Source organism: Necator americanus, chromosome II (assembly GCF_031761385.1).
Source record: "Necator americanus strain Aroian chromosome II, whole genome shotgun sequence".
NCBI lineage: Eukaryota > Metazoa > Nematoda > Chromadorea > Rhabditida > Ancylostomatidae > Necator > Necator americanus.
The window spans coordinates 18,567,661-18,589,970 of NC_087372.1; the positions used below are offsets into that span (position 1 = coordinate 18,567,661).

Genomic DNA, 22,310 nt, shown 5'->3' on the forward strand with positions numbered 1-22,310 from the left:
AGTGTGCAATTGAATTATGCAAGTAAGCAACATATACAGAGCAACCTCTTCTATCGTATAAAGATCTTAGAAAAGCGATTCTCTCTTCTTCATAGCGTGGCTATACTCCACTCCTTGGACCTCTTCGATATCGGAATCTATCTCCTCACTCTCACGCGAAATGACTCTGGGTACCCCTAGTTCATCACAAATCTGAAAGAATACTCAAATATTAGGTGCGTTTGACACAAGATATCCTCTTTCTACTACAGTAGTTCGTATTCCAATATATTAACACTCACCGTGTCACCTACATATATTTGTGATATTTGCTACTTATATGTACTTATTATTCCATACTTATCTGTTTGCTATAGAAACGGAAATCTAAGCCAAATATAGTAGATGAAGCAGGAAGGAAGATGATAGATTTGCTACTTTTGAGTGAAACAAACAATGAAGACATCTTGAGCAAGTCTCATTATAACGCTGCGCCAACGTAACGTAAACTTAGTAACCTGCAGACCAGTGAAAAAAAATCTACCTTAACATAGAATCGACGGAGTAAGAACTCAACCAGATGGTATCTAACATAGGAAAGGAAATTAATTCAACACAGCATTTAGCAAAGTAATAGTACTAGGTTGGTGCTGAATTAATTCACGTCTTCAAGCATTCACTTGAAAACGCTAATTCCCCTTCAAAATCAAGTTTATCAATCGAAATAAGAACCGTTACAGTCAACGCATCTTTGCCAACGAGACACAAGTTTGGCTAATCCTGCTGCATAAAGTCTGAGCTTTTCGAGCCCATAAACTTCCGGAAGTCGTTTTCAGCATCACCTTGATTTTGGAAGATCTTTTTCCCTTATATAGCTGTTCAGATGTTCCGAAAGGGGATATTCGGTTGACGAAAATACTTGCGAATATGGTGGGTGAGGCAGAGTCTCGTATCCTAACTCGTTCAATTTCGATGGCGTCATCTTTGGAATGTGGGGCCGAGCATTGTTCTGTAGGAAAATCGAGCCCTTTCTGTTCACTAACGTAGGGCGGAAAAGTTTGGGTTTCCTTTGCATTTCGTCCCATTCTTTGCAGTGCTCTTCTGCGGTGATGGTCTTGTCAGATTTCATAAAAGTGTGATGGATTACACCTGTAGCACACCACCACACAGTCATCACGGTCTTCGGGAACATTTTCAGCTTTGGAAAGTGCTTCATCCTTGTCCATCCATTAAGCTTCCTGTTGTCGTAAAGGATCCATTTCTCATCGCACGTAACAATACAATCGAGAGTTTTTCTTGTTTAGGGTAGTTGTTGTTGTGTAACAGAAGCGTTGAGCACATCTCAAAACGGCGGTTTCTTTGAGACCCGCTCAGTTCATGCGGTACCCGCTTGTTCAACTTTTTCACCTTTCCAGTTTTTTTCTAAGAGGAGGACGACTGTTGAATGGTCAACACCTAGATCTTTGGCAACATCTCGTGTTGTTTCAAGCGGATCATCTTCGATGAATGCCTTCAGCAGGTGGTCATCAACTTCAGAAGGGCGGCTACGACCCGGTCCTTATCTTCTGGGCTCACATCCCCAGAAGAAAACATTTGGAACCAACGCCGTACCATGGATTCGGTGTGCTGCTTCCTTTCCGAACAGCGTTGATATTCCGAGCTGTCTCCACTGCAGACCCACCCAGCTTGAACTCGTAGAAGATTTAGTGAAAATCTTGCCTGGATTTATTATCTTAATACTGACAAATACTGATGATACTGGTACTGACCAAATACTGATTCCTGGTCAAAATCAGCTAAGCATTAATAACCACAATGAAATATGCTACAAAACTCTATGCGGCTTCTAGTATTGAAGACGAGTGTAACAGAAAAAAAATTGTCGTGAAGAGAAAGGAACGAAAAACGGGCATTATTTTGCACCAACTTAATGAGTGTGGCACAAAATTATTTCGCTGCAAAAATGATTCAAGGAACAGTTGTTTATAAAAAAAGTCAATAGGAAAAATTCTTCATTGTTCCGAATAAGCGAAAGAATAGTTCCAGTGCGGATACAGTCATTTGCTAATTTTTGATGAAGGGCGACACACTGGCTATTTTTCCTCGACTAAACTTAATTTTTAAGAAAGGAGAATCAAGAAAACGAAACCGTGCTTAGAGGGATCATATCTAGAAATTGTTGATGTTTGGATCTCTACAGGACAATTTAGGGAGTTCGGGTTATAGATTACGAGCGTAACCACGCTCAGTTCCGTCTATCATTCTAAGAAACGGCGTGGAAGCGCTCTAGTGTCTACGGAGTACGTTAAACGCACCACTTTTGTGCATTATCTGCTTCTCTCAGCAGCCTATTCATTAGGTTTGCTCGAATAGGCTGACGAACAGGCTATTTGACCCTCGACCGCTTGCTCGTGGACGCTTGCACGTTCCAACGTACGTCGTATTAACTAAGCCGTTTTCCACGCTGTTTTCCTCTACGATTCTAATCTAGAACCCAAACCGTAGATTGTCACACAGAGAGCCCAACATCGTCAATTTCCTTATATGCTGCCTCTGAAGTGAACGTTACTGAATTTTGTTAGCAGTAAATTCTCTAAAACAACATTCCAACTTTGTAAAATGAAGTGGAAGAATGCAACATTGTATTGGTCTTAAGCATTCAACTAATGAAGTTCTAATTATTAGCAAAAGAAGAGAAAAACTGCAAATGAAAAGTTGAGCAACCAAGAATTATTCAGTGGAATCAAGTTTCATCCCTTTATTTTAGAAAACACTAAGATTAAATTAAAATCAAACTTATAAAAATAGAAAACTCAAAGAGAAATCTGCAGTATCGGATAACACGAAATGAAGGAAAAATATAGCGCAGAAAAGATAGTTGTGAAGAATTGAGCACGAAAAAATTTGCCCCCGTTAAAGGTCAGCTCTAAATAATAGTCGTTTTGGCACTTCGATCGATATAAAATTGGGTAGAGACCAACACCATATACCCTGAAGAAGAAAATAAAGATAATTGCTTCTTTCTCGAGTTTTCGTATGTTTTTATTCTGCATGGTGCTTTGGCGCTCTTTAAAAATGTCACCAAAAGAGATGTGGGCAGTGTATTGAGCAAGTTAGAAATTATGACGATGTGCTTACTGTGTTGCCGCAGCAATTGCAGTTTGACCAACCTTATTCAGAAGATCTGGACTGATAATAGTAGACAAGTCTAGATTTTTCTGTAGCTTCTGCAGTTGTGTTACGCATCGGTATGCCTATAACCTTGATTAGTTGAAGAAGAGGGACTAAAACATGACAAGTTCGTTCGCACCGATCTGTAGTTCTCCTTTCCAGCATAGTGAGCAATGAGAAGAGAATATATATGACTTGGACGAATAATTGAATCCTCTGAAGCATTCTCTACAAGGTGCTGGAGCTGCAAAACCGCGTCGTTCTCGTCAACAGCGTATGCCCTGAAATTGACCCATATTGAATATGTATTGTGGTATGACTATCTTGCCATACAGCTGAATTTTTCAATATGAAAAATGACACGCACGCCAACATATTCGTCCTAAAATGCGATTTAATTCTCTGGCTTTCACTATAAAGTATACCTTGAAATGTGGTACTCTACTGCGATGGCTCTGTTATTTGTCCCTATGAACTCTCCAACGACAATCTTAAAAACTCTTTTAAAAGTTCAAACAGTAAAACCCGCAGAATGACTACAAATCGAAAGTGCATAAAGAGAGGATGCTTTCGCGCATAAAGAGCGCGGTCACACCAGTGCTTTTAGTTAGCTGTGCATCCTTACTTTTTGCTTTGTAAACCCACGAAATATTTTTGCAATGCGCAAATAGGTGCCGGGGCATAGCGTAACAGAATACAATGAAAAATCAATAAGTGGAAAACCTCACTTGCACGAGTCACGTTAATCTCTGATCCACTCACTCTTTGATCTTCTCAAATTTGGCTAGTTGGGATAGATTTTCCACTATTTCTTCTCTCAGCGATTTCAGCGCATTCACTGTAGAAGTTGATTCTTCTGAATGGGACTGCTGTTCTTGTAGTCCTCGTTCCGCAGTTCTCTGAGCATGTTCCAGAGCATCAGCAGCTTTTGAAAAATCATTGAAAGTCTCCACTTCCATCTGCAATGGAAACATTAAATTTTACACCTTTAGTAGTTCATATGATCAAAATAAGACCAGGAAACACTATTTCTGCAGATGAACAACCACTCACAAAGGCACAGGCTTTGTAGAAACTGGCCAAGTGGAGATGAGAATGCGCTTTTGAATAGAAGGTCTCAATGTCGCGTATGACCGCTGCATTTCCCTGCCAGTCGGTGGTCTGCGAAAAGAACGTTTTAAGATTAGTTCTGGCACAGACTCTCATCTCAATCCGCTTTACGAACAGATGGGAGTGGTACTAACCTGAAGATAGTTTGCTGCTAAGATGTAAATGTTCCTATTTCTTGCCGTATTAGCAAAAAAAGTTATTTTCTGAGTATCGCCGGATTTAATGAGTGCTCTCATAGCCTATAATCTGATCTCCACTGAGAAAATCCACTGAGAAAACATAGAAAACGCACATAGAAAAAGGAAAACACGGAGATACTACCTGCAACTTATCACCAGCTTGAGTATATTTCTTTGCTGCAAAATGGTAGTTACCCTGATGCAAACCCAACTCGGCTATGCTTTCTAGCAGTTGTTTCCTCTCGGTCTCATTGGGAGTAGTTTCTGGAAGTTTTACATTGTGTGCAGCACATGGATAGTTTTCATAAGATTTCCTCCTTCCTTGAAAAGTACAAATTCCATTCTTTCTAAACTACCAGTTTTGAACCACTCTATATCGCAGTTCAATGTCAGTTGCAAAATTTATCCTTTCAGCGCAGCTTTCTAAACAGTTGTATATCATGCCCGTTCTCACCTTTGGTTTCCCTCTAATCACAACGAAGAACCCTCAGTCAACCTCAACAAAATTTAGGTGTGAGGGTTATAGCTTGAAGTGTTTTCTCGAAGCGCAGCGGTTATAAGGTGGATAGATAAGAGACGGGCACTGTCGCAGCTAATCAACTATTTTCGAAGCACTTTTGCGAATTGAATTGAAAGTCGAACCTAAACCGTGACGCTTCGCGTAACGCTATTAAACAAAGAAGCCCCTAATTGCTGTAGAATCATAGTTTGTAAACAACAAGATTGCTCACCCTTGGTAGGAGTCATCAGCTCAGCTACTTTGTCTGTCAACCTCACATTTCGATCGCGGCAAAGTTCGATAGCATTTTGAAACTTGAAAAGCAAGGAAAAATAGCAAGATTGAGGTAAGCTATGGCAGCTTTAAGTCAGCAAATGAACAACAACGACCTACAACTTACATCTTTTGCTAAGCAAAGAAGTTCAACCGCCTTCTCATAGTTTTGATTGATAGAGAAAAATTCTGCAGCTCTCTGAAAATGATGCGAAAAGTGATTTGTCGCCAAGAAAAGAAAGAAAAAAGCTGCAGCGGTAATAAGTTCAATCGCTTAGTTCACCTTCAGGACACTGGGATCGCATCCAGAGTGGAGGTCCTTCGTAACGAGATCCAGAGCGCTGAACTGCTCTGCTCGGAACGCAAGGTCTAGAGCTCTACCAACCATTCCTGCCTGAACGAATGGTGACATTGGAAGAAGATAAAAAACAATGATCAGTTGTTTTCATGCACTCTGTTCGCCAACAACTCAAGCAATTGCTAAGCAAGGCACCTCATCCATTGCTGACGCCATTTTCCCGCTTGGCTACACGTGTAGATATTATGTACATGATAAGGCGTATAAGTATTTGGATCGTGGATATCACTGAACTACTATAAAGTCCAACCATGTATAATAATTTCAAGACCAGTATTATTGTTATTGAGGAGATTACAGTGTAGGATTATGCGGGGCGGATATCTTGGACAGGTATGCAGTACTTCCCTCAGAAACACTTCAAAAAAAAAACAAGATAGAGGCTAAAGCTAAAAAGATGGGTGGTCTTGCTTGTCAAGATGTAGGGTAATCCTTGTTCACTTCCTTGCTTACTTGTTCGTGCTTTTGTGCTAGGGTTGCCGTCGACTACTTGTAACGGCAAGTCAGCAAAGAGATCAACGACGTGGTGGAATTCACTTCACTTCGCAATTATGAACTGGTCCAACTGTTTGCAGTCGAATGTCGGTCCTCTGATCATTTTGGTCCCAACTGCTACTGCAGAAATGTGTCGCTGTACATATGAACAGAAAATTGTGCTCAGTCATTTTCCAAGGTAAGGAAGCGATGGAGAGCGATTTCAATGAGATGACAGCCACCTAGCAATTATAGCTGCGAGTAAGTTGATCAACCTCTTGGCTTCCTTCCCTCAGTAAAGAGCCAACGGCAAAATCTAGGGCATGAGCAGCAGGTAAGCAGAGCAACAACCAAGAATTACCCCACTTTAAAAACTCTTGAAAAAAAAATTCTTCAAAAAGGTAGGGGCATGTCTGTTTAAGATGTCACATACTCCAAGATAATTTTGCGCCATTAGAGACGCGTGATTAATTCTCGAAGAAAAGTATCTTATAAATCATATTGGATCTGATCTTTTCACGCGGTGGAAATGAATACGTGATATTTAGCCCCAGCTGTAGGAATGCGTACCGGATCAACAACAAGCTAAGTTGCAGCTGAGTCAGTGTTTTCCACGTAGAGATCCTCTACTCATCAGCTCTAGACCTAGACTTTGGAACAAAAAATTAGCAAAGTGCAAAAGCTCTTCACAAGGATAAAATTAATGAAATTGAAGAAAAAAGAAAAAATTTAATTTTTCATGTTTTCGTATTGTTTTTCATAAAAGTTATATACATATTACTAGATCTTCACGTTTCTTCTTTGCGAACGATTATTATTCAAGATAGTTTAAGACGGTTGCTTCTATAGAAGTCATGTAAGATGTTATGGGGACTATTAAATTTCTTTAAAAGTTCCTCGTCTTCAAGAAAGTTTTAGTTTTGGTATTTTGTTTCATTGGGGAACCTTTGTGGAGTATGCAAATCTACGGTTCCCTCTATAAATGTCATCTTCATCAGCAGCTTTTATTTTACACAGCCAATGCCTAAAATAAGCACTCTTTTAAAAACCTAGATTTTACAAGTCATCTTTAAAAGCCGAAACGGGGCTGGCTAGCTGCTGCTAGCTTAAACCTCAGCTCTACTCCCGTGCGATCTCCAGAAACAAAATAGATTCTAATTCTCCACAACTGACCTTATGATAAAGCATAACTGCTTGATGCGTGTATCCAGGGATTTCCTCGAAATAACGAGCTGCTTCAACGATCTCACTGCCACCTGCCATCAAGCAGAGGTTGGCTAGCAAATCCCGCATATCATGTTCCTGTAAGCGACCTGATAAGCAAGAGTTGCACCGGAGGGAAAATTCTCACAAGCTTACTTTAACTATTCTAATGGCGCTACTATAAGCGTGAGCTTTAGTATAGAAGTCAGCAGCTTTCGAGAAGTTCCCTTCTGCTTCGAAGATTCTGGCAAGGTGATAGCACGCAGCTCTGTGGTTTGATTCAAGCGCAATATTTGAGGCCTTCGGAAAGAAGGATTTCAAGAACGCATAACAAATCAATTTAAATTGGAATTCAGTACTTCTTCGAGCTTGTTTTGAGCGCATTTTATTCTTACTAATGACAAAACGTCCTTAGCTGCAGTATAAAACGCCGCCGCACCGTCCAATTCTCCGATGCTTTCCAAGTATCGCCCCCACCATGCTTGAAGTTGTCTAAAATTGAATAGTCGCGTACGTTAGCAATTAAAATGCTGAAGAATTACTCACGGTTCCCTCTTCCTCCTTACGTACGATTCAAGGATTTTCGGACTGTCTGCAAACATTCTGGGGACTTCAAAGTGGTGGGTTTCCGACTTCTCGAAACTGTAACAGACCGTATGAATTTAGGAGACCACGTGCGAATGACAGACTTCTCGATAGCCGGTTCCAAAGCTCCTGCTCTCTCTAAGTACTTTGCATAGTTGTAGTGAGTGTTCCTGAGATGGATACGGTCGTGACGAGAAGCTACATCGAAAGCCTGCAAGGATGTACATACACCGCACTCCTTAAAACGGTAAAACTTACCTTAATCTGCTATACCTGATTCCAGGAGTTTTGAGCTTGATGGATTTTGTTGACCATGTCGTACCGGCCAGCACTCACGTACATAGCTTCAGCATCCTCCTGAATTAAAGGAAACATAACAGGCATCTGACGTAGTGAGGAAATCCAAAGCTGCAGGATCGTTGATTGCAGGATCCGGTGTGGTTCCGCTCATCTCTTCCTAATCGTCGTTAAAACTTCGTGGGAACTGCTTTAGGTCCTACGAGGTGCGTTAAAACGCTACTTTATGAACACGCTCCGGTCCCCTCAACAGTCTATTGATTGGTTCCACTTGGTCCGGCTGGTGAGAAGACATCACCGAGTGACCGCAAACGGATGAGGCGCGTGCACAAGGATAGCGCGTTGCAACTGAAATCGTGAAGAATGGCGTGAAAAACGGTGTCTTTGACGCCGTTTTTCACGACGATTAGAGAGGGAGGAGCGGCACCATCCCGAATCTGGAAATCTGTAGCCCCGCCTCTAGCCTTTCCTGTGGCTCCCTCACCACGTCAGATTCGTGGTATGCTGCCTTTAAGCTCAGCTATTGACGCTTCTCATCACTCAGTGGCTGCGCATACGAGCCTGACTGCCACGTGCTCGCGTTCTCGAGGTGGCCCTGTTTCAACAAAGCGCAATGAGGCCTTCGAGTGTACGATTTGGGAACACACGAGCTATGCAGCCTGCAAGGCTATGTAGCGCAAGATCACGTCTTTTGCAACACGTCTTGTCGCACAGCATATCGCTAAAGCCCAAAACATGAAAGGTCAACAGCCTGAAGAGAGCTTGGAGCCTTTGGCCACAATTACCCATGTCGTCGCTATGCCCTAAGCGACGTGAAGATAGCGTGCCACAAAAGCCTAAACACCATCTACATTCACACGAATGCATTCAGTGCCAACCCATACAAGTCTTCTCAGCAACATGACAGTGGAATTCAGGGTGGTTGTGTTTGTTCCATCTGAGTGATTATTTTCAGTCAATCTGGACTGGTTTTTTATACTATGCAGAAGGAGACAACATATTTGTTGGGCCAAATTGCAAATAGTACGGCATTTTCAACCGAGGAGAATGTAGTTATCGAAATGAAAGTCACCAAAGCAAAGCAAAAGTTTCACATAAGAACTTGTGAGCTGCAGAATAGAGAACTCAGTGAGAAGTGCTCGTAAGCGTTTTTTCGACAGGAATTTTGTTGGGACTAACCAGCATCCCCAGTTCCACTGCTAGAGCGGCGCATTGCATGAGTTCATCTTCTCCCGCCTCCTGTGCTTTTCGAAGCGCCCTTGCTCCACGGACGTTCTTCATGTTCCCAAGACACACTGCTGCTACATCCAAACGACGTGTCTTCACACTCATTGATGCCATGTGTTCCCATACGCTTTCGCTTAAGTAAATCTTATTTAGACTTGACTAGCCTGAGACTGGAAAGGAATGTATGTTAGTGTTGTGGTTTACACATCCTTAGAAGAGATTGAAATATCAAAATTCCACGTATTTGACCACTCTCTCGTTACGCGAGGTATTATCCTATTATTCTACTACTAAATCAAGTCTCAACTTCTCAAGCTTTTTAGCGCTTGTGCTTTGTTTTGAAAATAAGTTGAAAAAGGAAAACGTGTACGTTAAAACAATACCTCTTGATAAAGCGGATTGCCTTGAACGCGTCATCCATTTGACCTATACTGAGGTAATAACAAAAGTCCATCATTCCTCTCCTCGTCGCATCATCAGCGCAATTTTCAACTCCGGAGAACTCACGAAGTGAACGTGCAATCAGAAAGCGACCGATGGATTTCTCTCCTTTTACCTCCTCGTCCTCAAAGTCCATCTGCAAGAAGTGCAACCAACTCCTTGTTATCAATGCTCTTCTATCTCAAACATCGTACTTTCTTTGTGAAGTACATGTGTGGGACACATACGCCAATGAGTACATCCGAAGCAGCAGATTTACGCGCAAGGTCTTGCAGGTGAATGCCATGGTCAGAAGTCACAAACATAGTTAGGATCATGTCGTCAATCTGAAGGCACCTACAATTGCTTTTGTGGGGAATTTTCTGCACATATAATTAGTGGTGAGGTGAAAAAGATGAAAAAGTTAGATACCATAACTCCTTCCTCACCATGTACTGCGGAGAGGCTTGGGCTTGGCATACAAGAAAGCGATCGTCTGTTTCGTCCCAAAAAATGCTCCCGGGTTCATGATAAGGCAGTCGAAACCTTGACTGCTCCCTCTCAATTTTTCTATAAAGCTTTTATCTTTTATGATCCATTGCCCAATATGGTATCTGATTGATGTCATATGTGAACCTCGCTGCCGCTGTAACTGGTCGACCGTCCGAGCTCGCCAACTCTGCCTCTGCTTCGTACTGTTGCTGGTCTGTCATTCCAAGAGTAAGAGAGAAGTACGCAGTTAAATCAGCTGCAGCGTCCCACACCAAAATGCGATCACCAATTTTCAGTGGAGTCTACAAATTGGCCATACGAGGACAGGCAAAAACTTTAGTTATAAACAAAAAACGTACAGCATAATAGGTGCAAGCAATTCTGTTTCCAGAAATGTTCACTTTCACCGAAGCAAATCGATGAAACTCATCCAGCGCCTCCACCACATATTTCGAGTGATACTCCTGACGCGCTTCTCTGTGGAGATGTAAATAAGGATACCATACCAGGGCAAGTTACAGCGGACACAAGTCCTACCACATTACAATTCAAGAAAATAGCGATAAGATACTTTAAGTGGTTTCATGAGACTGTGCCCATGCCAAGTTAGTTACTATTTACAACATTACATGTTTGCTGAGGAATTCTACAAATTGTCAATGCGGCTGCAAAAAAAAGCTAATAACCTGACATATATGTCAGAATTTTCGATACTACTCATGAAGGGTATTCGTTTCCTGTCAAGCACGTGGGAGTGGCACATAATACAATAATCTTAAGAGTGCAGGCTAATTTCACTCACATGTCTATTAATTATTATTATTTCTTCAAAAAAGGTTTCAAGCCTGTTTACGTCTAACATTTCACATATTTGAGCCTGAACAATTATTCATCAACATAACATCTAGTTCCCGGTAAAGCTTAGATGGATAAGGTCCTAGAGTTTTGCCGAGTGCATATGCAGCAGAAACTAATTGTTCATTTACTGTCTTATTCCTAATAATCTTTTTGGTTATGTTGGTAGCCTAAAGCCGAACCGCCGAGTTAGAATGATTACGCAGAATCGATGGTTCTAACTTGCTGTTGATGCTGTAGATTCTGATAAATCCAGCTGCTGTTGCCACTGCTAACCAATCCCGATTTGAATGGATTTGAACTGGATCACCTTCCATCTCAGGAAGAGAGAGGATCTGACGGACGGTGCCCTAAAAGAGTGTATTACTTAGAATGGAGTACAAAATGTGAGCACAGTTCTAGTTTTTCTACCGGCCTAGAACTTGAACTCATTATGTAATCACCAAGAGTTTATGCTCTAAGTTTGTTTGTGGAAAGTATCAAACGAACAATCGTACGTCCTCAACGAAGGTGCCTTTATTTACTAATTTGTTTTTTTTTTCATGTTTGACATTAGTGAGTTCCCAGAGAGCTGACGGCATTGGAATAGAAGTGTGTTCAGATGCTGGGTCGCGGTTTGCATTTGTAGGGCTGGCGATAATCACTCTAACATGCTGAACCAGTTTCTGGACTAACTTCTTACCTTTTGCGGCTCTTTCTGTTCGTTATCATAGAGATTCATTGATTACTCCAAAGCCTGTAGTGTTTCTGCCAACCTGTAGTGTCCTGACATTTATTTTATCTCGTTCGATACAATAGAGAGTGTGTTGATGGATGAGAATATCCTGCGCAGAACAGGAAAAAATAGATGACTGGATAGTTGCAAGCGAGGATTGCACGTCAAACGTCGCCACCTGAAAGAAAATTAGGAGGGTCAGTGGACTTGGAAGAGACAACAAGGATTTTCTGCTCGAATTTATTTTTTCATAGAACGGTGAGCCATAATTTGTCTCCTGCCGAAATCTTAATGACGTCCTCCCCGATCCGCCAAAGAAAGCTTTCACAGCGAATTTTTTTCTTAACCTCGCCTTGCAAAAGTGGTAGTGTCTTTTTGTTTGATTCTATTGTTTGGTCGTTGTTTTCTAGTAACTAAAATTGGGCTTGAAATGGGGAAAAAGGAGCATCTCAGACACCCTTCTTTTTTGCGTTTAATCAAGACATTAAACATTGAAGCTGAGCGTTTTACACGGAGAAGGAACAGCGCTTGAAATTACCGTCTTCACGCTTCAGAAATGGAAATTTTGACTTCGAAGTCAAGTTATACACCAGTCGGTCATATAGAGTGGGTTAAGGAAAAACTCATTTTTCTTCGGCTTTATAAAAAAAGTGCTACCACAAACAGGTAAATATGAGTATGCTCTCCGTTGCTGTTCTTCCTATCCTTCCACACGTCATTGAATAGTTTCTGACGTTTAATATCCTTCTTCCTCATGTTTTTTTTTGCTTTTTTTTAGGACTTTTTCTGTCCGTTTCCAAGCTTTTCATGCTCAATGCACAGCACTCGATGCTCTCCATACACACAACTGATCTCATGGGCAGTGTCAGCGGCTTCATCACATCGAATTAATGCAAAAATCACACTGTACCAAAAAAAGCTCGGTTTTCTCCGTTTCAAACTCTACGGTAATGGAAAAAGAGAAGAAAAGAATTAATGAATAAAAAGAAAAATAAGACTCTCTCGAAGAGCAAAAAAAAAAAAAGAAGATCGTTAAACCACGTATAACATTTTACTCACAACATTACGTGCATAAGCAAAAATCGGCCATGAATTACTCCTCAAACCAAAAATATCGTTACTGCTATCTGTGGAGAAGAGCAGCTTTATGGGGCAATTCCAGCATTAATTTTGTTTATTCTTTCACTTCAATGATCCTATGGGTCTGAAAAGTTGCGTCGGACCAACTCAACCCTCTAATTCTTTGAATTGCAGAATTGTTTTCATGCTTAGTTGATGATTGTTGACAACTTCGTCCCGTATCCTACCTACCTGAGCAAATATCTACTACATCGAGATTTTCGTAGGCGAAGGCGTAATTTTCGTAGGCGAAGGCGTAAACGTTAACAATTACACAGAACACGAAACAAAGAAAAAAAGCGCTGACCGTGTCCAAACTCCAGACGACGAGTTGCTTCTCCTGCACATTTATTCCCACTACTTCGAAGGTCAGTTTTAGTTCTTGACTCACACTAGAAAAAACGTTGATCAAGGTGAAGGATGAAGGACCACTCTGGATTGCCGCAATCTGTAAAACAGTGAGTGCGCATAGTTTTCTTCTAGTCTTCACAGAAAGCACCTTATTCCTCAAACATGTTATGTTGTTTCCTTCCTGCAGTATGGTGAGCTCATTTCCCGCGTTCACAGCCAAAGCGGAATGGGTTGAACACCATTCTATTGATGTAATCTACAAAAATGTATTGGTAGCATTGCTTTTGTAGCATTCCATTTCCAGTAACTTCAACATGGATTCCTAATTCTTCCACTCCGTCGCTCACTTTTTCTCCAACTTGATTTCCATTCTGAAGGCGCCACGAATTCTCTACCGTAGACTCTCCAGCGCGATATTTCCAATTAGCAACTTTTCCTTTCCTAGTCCCAGCTGATATCATCCCTGGAACAGAAATTAATCAGAACCGTTTTCTTTGAGAGAGGAACTACAATCATAAGTCGAATCAATATTAAAAACTTTGCTTTCTTACAAACTCCCCTCAGTAACAGGAGGAGTAAGACGAGCATTTTGTTTTTTTTTTCTTATTCTTTCATTCCCTCTAAGTTTTCTTGTTTTTGATGTTTCGAATAGAAATATTACGAGCTCCCCAACTTCGCTTCCCCACTCGTCTCCTTTAAGTAGATTACACTGCAACTTTATTTTCTTTGACCTTTAAAGGGATTCACCCTACGAATCTGAGGTGGCACAGATTTCAGGTGGAGTATTCGTATACGGGATCGTAGATTAAGGAGAGGAGGTGAGTGCGTCCATTTCTTCCTAATTGCCGTAAAAAACGGCCCGGAAGATACGGCTTCGAGCGTTCCGGCGCGCTAATTTCTACAAGGAGTTCGATTGGAGCGCGCCAGTAGTGTGCACACGCCGCATCTTCCGGGCCGTTTTTTACGACAATTAGGAAGAAATGGACGGAATCATCCCTCTCTCCGTAGTCTCCCATCCCGTATACGAATACTCCACCTGAAATCCCTACCACCTCAGATTCGTGGGGTGATGCCTTTAAATATACCTTTCTGCTTTGAGTAGTCCATACAGAGGATGACGTCATCTCCATCGAAACCTTTCGCAGACTGTAGTGATATTGTACCATTTTCGTCAGACTCGAGGTCCCATACTCTTAGATCCCTCTCCTGGTGACAAATGAGGAGCAGTTTTTCTCTGAGCACTACCACTGTGCTACCTGCCTTCCCATTCAGCTTCACCTAAAAATGAAGGGAACGTGGAACATCCACTAAATAGCATATGCTGGTGCTGGTGCACTGTGCTGGTGGTACTCACTCTTAGTTTCTCGTTCGCAGTTGTCTCGGGTGAGATGTTAAAATGATAAAGCATCATGTCACTCGCGAGTGCGATGAGCAATCCTTTCTGATGGAAATGTGCAACGAATTCGATGCGATAGTCCAACTGAAAGAATCACACCCTGCACCAAGAAGAAGTGAAATTCCATTCATTCTCTTTTGAAGTTCTACTTTATTGAATGTTTTTTGTTTGGTCGGACATACTATTAGAGTGAGAGTCGACCGTTTTCATTTCGAGCATAGCTTTTAATAAGTATTAATGCTAACTAATCAACTTAATTATTGGTAACGCTTAGTGTATTAAAGGCATCACCCCACGAATATGAGGTTGTACGGATTTCAGGTGGAGTATTCGTCTACGGGATAGTAGATTATGGACATGGGGGTCATTCCGTCCACTTCTTCCTAACTGCCGTAAAAAAAAGATGTGGCGTGTGCACAAGGCTGGCGCGCTCTAATCGAACTCGTTGTAGAAACCCGGAACGTCCGAAGCCGTATCTTCCGGGCCGTTTTTCACGGCAATTAGGAAGAAATGGACGGAATCACCCTTCTCTCCACAATCTACGATCCCGTATGTGAATACTCCACCTGAAATCCGTACCACCTCAGATTCGGGGGTGATGCCTTTAAATGCAGCGTTTGCAAAAAATTTTCGATGTTGGAGTCCTTTTAGGATGGGATTTCTGATGTGGTTTCCCAGAAATGATAGTAAAAACACAAAACATCCTCTACAAACCCAACCCAAAAGAGGATAGAAGGCACCATGAACACTTTCGTCCTGAGCAGAAACACTCTCACATCGCGGTTCCTCTTCGTAACTCTTATGCGAGTTGCTCGTTAGGTAAAGAAATGTTTCCTTGTTCGAAAGAAATGTTCGAGATCTCTCTATTTCCTACATCTTGGAGAATCCTTTGCGTTTGTCTTTATTATCATGGAAGGTAGGAAAGGGACAAATTTGTATCTGTTTCTTGAGAACGTAGACAAACAGTACCTGATGCAGTTTCAATCCTGATCCACTTTGTTCAATCAGATGGAGAGCGCCTCCTTCACAGCCAACAACGAAGGAAAAAATCGCAGAAGATGTTTCAAGCTGCCAATTTTTCGAATGAGCAGCAGCCTGGGCGGAAACAGAAAGAGATAGTCATTCCCATCACATCTTAAATGCATCACTCCACGAATCTGGAGTGGTGCGGATTTCAGGTGGATTATTTGTATACGCTATAGTAGATTATGGAGAGGGGGTGATTCCGTCTTTTTCTTCCTAATTGCCGTAAAAAACGGCCCGGAAGAGGCGGCGCGTGCACAAGGCTGGCGCGGTCTAATCGAACTCCTCGTAGAAAATAGCAGGAACGCCCGGAGTCGTATCTTCTGGGCCGTTTTTCAATTAATTAAAAAAAATATTAATTCAATTAGGAAGAAGTGGACGGATCGTAGAATATGGATAGAAGTCACCCTTCCCTCCATATTCTACGATCCCGTATACGTATACTCCACCTGAACTCCGTACCACCTCAGATTCGTGGGGTGATGCCTTTAAATCAACACGAGCAGCCACCTTGTATTTTTCCATCGTTATAGTTCTATTCATTGCAGCCAGTGGAGATTGATCGTCATTCCCAAGAGGCTTCTCAGGGAGAGGACTAAAATTACTTGTGTCTGATCATATTTTTCGTCTCGTTCAACTTGGAGTAGGAAAGAAGAAGCTCTAGCTGTTTTGTGCCAACTACACAGTCACTGATACCTTTATTTGAAGGTAGCACAAAATTGACGCAGTTGGAAAACCTGCAGGAAAATGTGAAGTTGGAGGCTTAGATTATAAGTGTGGGCGTAGCCCCTCTCAATTTCCTCTAATCGTCAAAAAAAACACTCCATCTTCGTTTCTACGAGATAAGGTGGAACGCGTGCATGAGCGCACGCGCAGCATCCACGAGCGAGCAGTCAAGAATCGATTAAGTCTGCTCAGCAGCCTATCCAGGTACACAAAACCAAAGGCCTCTGAGCGAACAGCAGCCTGTACAAGAGTGGCGCGCGTCAACGTAACTCATAAGAGCTAAAGCAATTCCCACGCCGGTTTTCTTGGAGACGATTAAGGGAAATCCTCATATTCGCTATCTAAGCACCGAACTCTATAGCAGGGTCAGAACGATTAACGAGTATATGCTTTTCCACGTGTTTCCAAAGGTGGAAAAGTTTCGTTATGCGCACCATTTAAGATAACAAACAGTTAACACATAGAAACTAATGACACTTATGCGTTCATGTTTTGCACTGTGTTGCACACAGTGCAAAACATGAACGCATAAGTGTTGTTGTTGTTGCTTTGAAAAGAGACTACAGTTCGACACTGTTTTTTATCAGTTCCTTGCGCACTCTTCTTTCTTTTGACTTATTTCTTGAAGTAAAGTTGTTTAGCATAACGTTTCCCTATGCTCTTCTGCTATGAAATATATTCCAAGTATTAGATTGATAAGAAATTGTTGTAAGATTTGTTATTTTTCTTTATTTTTTTTGATTCAGCATGCAGCGGAGATCAATCAACAATATAATCGGTATTGTTCGTCATCATACCTAATAGGCAGTTCAGCCACTCACATTTCACAGAACTGAGGAGGCTGGGTGCCGATGTCGGCGACCCAGTGACTAATGTCATTGAACTTGGTGAGACTTTTATTAGTCAAGAAAGAGGTGAGTTACTGCGCCTCTTCCAAGCCTAGCTCTTCAATTTTTTGATGGGTTTTTCCACCTATATGGAGTCTCGCGTTATCATGAAGGAGATCCACCGAAGCTAATCTTGGCCTTTTTCCTCGAGAAACTTTCGTGAACTGCTGGACCTTTGTGGCGGTGGTGATTGGCAGCGATGACCGTTCGTCCTTGCGGGAGCAACGCATAACACAGCACTCCCCTTGAATCCCAGCAGCAGCGGAGAAGGGACTTCTTGAGGTGCATGACCGATTTGGCTTGGTTCGACTAGTTTTCTCGTCGAGAGAGCTACACGACACGATGTGAATTTGGATTGTAGAATATCCAACTCTCATCTCCAGTAACCAGATCTTCCGCAAACTCCTTTTCGTGCGGGCGGAGAAACACAGACTGACAGTTAGATACGCTCCAACTGTCAAGGCATGAGTGATTATCAAGTCAGCACTTTTCTGTTGTTGAGGACATGGATTCGGTTGAGGACTGTTGGTTGGGACTACACCCGCGTCTCATGACAAGACTGCAGGTTCTAAGTTCTGGATCTGCTTTGACATCGTCGAGAATGGCCGAGTCTTTCACAGTGTATGAGCGTCAAGACCGGGGCATGTTTTCGATTATTGTGTCTCCTCTTACGAACTGAGCGAACCTGCGGTGGAAAGCCCTGGCGGTAGTAGTGCCCTTCTCTAACGCCACGTCTTTTTTTCGCATTACTGTTGTTGCTCCACTGCCGCGACCCATAGAGCTGTAAAGGACAGATAAAAGATGATGGTTTGAAGCTGGTCTTGTAGTATTGACGTCGTCCTCAAGTTTATAAAAAACGGCACTCAACCATACATACCTTTTTGCAGAGAGGAGAATGTTCTACAACTACCACTTGGAACATAAGGGTATCGATCAAGTATCGAAAGTTCTGGACTTTCCAAAAAAACCCCGACGAGACATTCTTAATAAAATAATATGTATGCACGAGTGTGCGGAATGTTCCTCGTAAGTTCTAATCTCGTACGCTAACTCTCTTCTACAAGTCTCTGCCCCTCTTTTTTTGAATATGTTAATTTTCTCCAAATTTCAGACTCGGTTCAGAAGGCAAGTCGAAGTGTCAGGTCGGTGTTTTTATTCTGCCAAACAAATCTGCTACCGATTCATCGACCCGAAAGGATGAACGGCTTTGTTGGCACTGGGTGGTTTCGATCCATCGATAGTGCAGTAATGGCCAAACCTCTTACCGAATGCGCTACACTGGCTCATAAATGATATTACGATAACACATAAATAATACAATGATGGGATTTTTGAGAAAAAAAACGTGAAGTTTGAAAGACATTTGATTTATATTGGGAGGTTACGCTGAATGTTCCAGTAAATTTCAGTTAGTACCTCTGCTGTGGATGTAGCTACACAGTCGTGTATAATGCCATTTTAAAATATATCTACTAACACTGATGCCATCCCTAGCACACACATTTATTTGAGGCGAACTAAACCCCAAAAGTCGAGTCTGATAAAATGAAGATACCTAATTTTCATAAAGTAGACAATATGATCACTCAGAAAATCTTATAAAAGCGAAATGTTGTAAGAAATATCTGCGAAGACTTGTTTGAGGAGAAATCAACAATTAAATCCTAAGGTGTGTCGATAACTGTTGTTGATCAAAACGCTTTCTCATTGACGATGAAACTATGATATCAAGAATCCTGCCGGTACTTGTTTCTGCTCTGACGAACCCGAAGCGGTCCTCTCGGGTTACCACGATTCAATAACCTATAGCTAATAAATGATGCTTTTGCAATAAAAAAAACAAGTCTGGACAGGCCGCACAAATTTTACATTCAGTGACATTAGCGCAAATTTCACTGAAAGGATTTGCAAAAAATGAAAATTTAGGTTACAATGAAAATCACAGGTGGTTTGTATCGCAAACTTGTCACTGATGCTGTGTTCTGCGCTCTTCAGAAATATTACACTGTTTTCCTCTTGGAGAGCGATCCACTGCACTTATCTATCAAAAGGCAATTCACAATTTTGCCATACCAATTTATACATTCCTAAAGTATTTTTACAAGCTGCTATGGTTGATATACTCGCTTTCTTTTTCTTTCTTTCTCTCAATCTGTGGTCAATTGTTGTGTAGACGTGAACATTATTTTAAAAAAACAAAAAAAAACGTAAAAAATGAAAGATGAAACTAAAAAAGAGTCCTGAATTTCACTCACACACTGACGCGGTCGCACATCGCCGTGGGCCTGTCATTAATCTGGCATTCAGCGCTCTTTATCAGTGAATTTTTACCATTGGAAGCGTATAAATAACACTTTCCATCCTAGAAATAGCTGATTTCACTTTCTCGATATTTTCCTTTTTGGAATTTACAACCAAGTAAGTTCATCGCGGATGCAAAATAGGAAGTTTCAAATTGCACGAATTCCTGGAAGAAGCGAAAGAAGTACCTCTTTTGCAGCACACAGAGACTTTCCATCAGCACTCCAACTCAGAAACAGCACTTTGCTGCCCACATTTTCAGTTGCTGCATACTCTGAAAATTTTGACTAACTGCGTTGGTATGCCAGTGTCAGGCAATTCCAAAAACGGCCAAAGGACATATTTTCTGTCATGGTTCGCGCAAAAATTAACTATATTTACCGCTGCTTTCCGGTGAAAGAATGTTCAGCAACCCATCACTCCAAGCGACGCAGACAATCACTTCCGTTGGATGCCAGGCAATCGTGGAAACATCACTTTTCCTCTGCACCACCACATTTTCAGAACGTGAACCCTCGAACAAAAGTCTACTATGACGTATACACCTATTCTTGTTCTAAATAATCTAAAATAATGAAATAATTTAGAATAAGCTGATGGAAGAAATGATTAATGTTGAGAGAGCGAAGCTTTGGCGACATCGTCACATGCTGGTTTTGTTCATCACAGACGTGAAAAGATCCAAAGGAAAAGTCTAAGCATTGGATAATCCAGCGGTCTAAGGCTGGCACGCCTTAAATGAACTAGATTCTTTCTCCTATGTCGACATCGGTGAACACAAACAGGTAGACTGACACAAGTTGTTGAACTTTGTGTATTTAGATGTTTTCCTATCAGAAATTTCGCTTTTTATTAATTTCAGTGAGATGACCGAATAGGTATTCGGCCAAGAACGTGGCGGAATTTCTAGCATAAAACCTTGGTACCCAGACATAAACGAAGCTCAAATTCGAACTCTTATTACATTCAAGATATTTATCTATACGATTTTTATTTCTATAATTGTCATCTTAAAACATTCATTTCACATCTAAATATTCAAATATTCAAAATATCTTAAAATAATTTAAAATTTAAAATATTTAGAGTTGCATTATTACTTATCGTTTATAAACAACACTTTGTACGTTTTCGGGCCCACCTTATGTGTAAAGAAGTTGATCTGCACTGCGTCTTGGACCGGACAAGCGAGACAGAGCCAGCCACTACATGATGACCATGAGAATATCTTCTCCATCTACTGCCGTTCCTGGTTTTCAGCAAGAATCCATCTAAAAAAAACCAATTCTTGATTGGCGCACGACTAATGGGTTAGCCATGGGTCGTAGTCATGGTTACTGGCACGCTCACAGTGTAAGGAGAACCTGGCAGCTCGTTCAGAGAAATAATAGGGAGAAAAGGACAGTAGTGAGATAACAGCGAGACTTTCAGTTCGCACAGTTAACATCAATTCATGTCCACTTTTATTTTATCGTATTATGCGGCGTAGGTTCGAAGAGATTTTACAGCGAGTTCAGTGTCCTTCGGTGTCAATTAATAGACTTGGACATTCTCATTCCTGGACGATAAAAAACCGAGCTATCTGCCAACACGCGTTCGTGAACCAGACGATTCCGAATTGAGGTCGAGCGCGATGGCGCATCCCGTTGCAGATTGACACTCTATTCTTCATCTTTTTCCATATTATATTTTGTCGTCACGTGCTTTATTTGCATTAGCTGACCTCATAAAGCACGAGACTGCAGATAGGAGCCAGATAGAGCATGTAAAGATAATTGAAGGGAACAGTACTGCGGTTGCAGCACAGTTTTCATTTCTCCCCAACAAATAAATGGAGGCTCGAAAAAAAAGAATTAGAGACGATTTCAGTGCGATCCTTCCCAAGGATGAATGCGATTGTTTTTCTTCTTTCACCAACTGCATCAGTGTTTGCGTAAACATATAAACGAAATGTTAGCCAAAGATTTAGATCTGGGTACTGTTTAGAGCAGCTGTCCAGGTCCTGGACTATTTTGAAGGAACTTTTCTGCTCTAAGAAGTTCAACTGCGAAAGAGTTTAAAGGTGCAGGATGTTGCGTGTGTGGCGTGAGAAAAATTATGTATAGAATTACAATACTATGCATAAACATTGAAAAACCGACGGTGAGTGACGGTGCGGCACCGTCGGCCACCATTGCTTGGTCGTAACTTGCCATAAAGTAGAAATTCAATAACATTTTATATATCATTAGATTCCTCTCTCTGAGATCTATCCAAAACTTCCATATAGTCCAGAAAGGAACAAAATGACACAGAATATGCGCCAAAAAGCAATAATTGGAACCTAACATAGCCTGAGGTTATAGTTGAAAAAGTGTTCAGAGACTCAAACTTTTACATTTGGTCAGGACATCAGGAAATTGTTAGAGCAAAGCACAAGAAGTTGTTGGTTTGTAATTTTTGAAACTCATTTATGCGATTTTGTTTGTTGTCCGTCCTTACTTTGAAGCCTCGTAGCAAGGAGAGAAATTATCAAGGTAGCCAAAAACTTGCTATTAGGAGCACAAGTATTTCTGAATTTTGTGAGATTTTCATTGCATGTATACAAACGAACTTCGTTTGTACACAAGAACAGCGCAAAGTTTGGAAATCCCACTTCTCGCCTTTTTCCGTTCACTTCATCTCTACTTT

General features: G+C 41.4%; 3 protein-coding genes across 6 annotated transcripts; 1 reads left to right on the top strand and 2 right to left on the bottom strand.

Moving 5' to 3' along the window:
• Positions 1-66: 66 nt before the first annotated feature.
• RB195_018357 (uncharacterized protein) lies at positions 67-18,116 on the bottom strand (the record flags this gene model as incomplete). Of its 3 annotated transcripts, XM_064185770.1 has the most annotated exons (33): positions 67-192; positions 3,150-3,233; positions 3,290-3,431; positions 3,913-4,109; positions 4,204-4,311; positions 4,395-4,499; positions 4,582-4,703; positions 5,171-5,252; positions 5,339-5,410; positions 5,495-5,605; positions 7,217-7,345; positions 7,403-7,546; positions 7,606-7,738; positions 7,793-7,888; positions 7,936-8,042; positions 8,105-8,188; positions 9,308-9,488; positions 9,739-9,932; positions 9,991-10,122; positions 10,225-10,345; positions 10,412-10,569; positions 10,627-10,744; positions 11,345-11,472; positions 11,805-11,819; positions 11,878-12,015; positions 13,264-13,404; positions 13,456-13,563; positions 13,655-13,770; positions 14,393-14,585; positions 14,662-14,787; positions 15,673-15,798; positions 16,237-16,321; positions 18,025-18,116. In XM_064185770.1, 33 exons carry the CDS (start codon positions 18,114-18,116, stop codon positions 67-69), a joined length of 4,014 nt encoding a protein of 1,337 aa, XP_064041650.1. The 3 variants fall into 3 exon arrangements, with proteins under 3 accessions (XP_064041650.1, XP_064041649.1, XP_064041651.1); XM_064185769.1 differs by lacking the exon at positions 11,805-11,819; XM_064185768.1 differs by lacking the exons at positions 11,805-11,819; positions 11,878-12,015; positions 15,673-15,798; positions 16,237-16,321; positions 18,025-18,116 and having other exon boundaries at positions 14,662-14,718.
• Positions 17,200-18,580, top strand: RB195_018358 (uncharacterized protein; the record flags this gene model as incomplete). 2 transcript variants are annotated; one of them, XM_064185771.1, is made up of 4 exons in its annotated part: positions 17,200-17,230; positions 17,283-17,366; positions 18,227-18,365; positions 18,451-18,580. In XM_064185771.1, 4 exons carry the CDS (start codon positions 17,200-17,202, stop codon positions 18,578-18,580), a joined length of 384 nt encoding a protein of 127 aa, XP_064041652.1. The 2 variants fall into 2 exon arrangements, with proteins under 2 accessions (XP_064041652.1, XP_064041653.1); XM_064185772.1 differs by lacking the exons at positions 17,200-17,230; positions 17,283-17,366 and having other exon boundaries at positions 18,235-18,365.
• Positions 18,581-19,066: 486 nt separating this feature from the next.
• On the bottom strand, positions 19,067-20,877 carry RB195_018359 (uncharacterized protein; the record flags this gene model as incomplete). The annotated part of the gene is made up of 5 exons (XM_064185773.1): positions 19,067-19,142; positions 19,595-19,701; positions 19,829-19,914; positions 20,022-20,154; positions 20,782-20,877. 5 exons carry the CDS (start codon positions 20,875-20,877, stop codon positions 19,067-19,069), a joined length of 498 nt encoding a protein of 165 aa, XP_064041654.1.
• Positions 20,878-22,310: the final 1,433 nt, after the last annotated feature.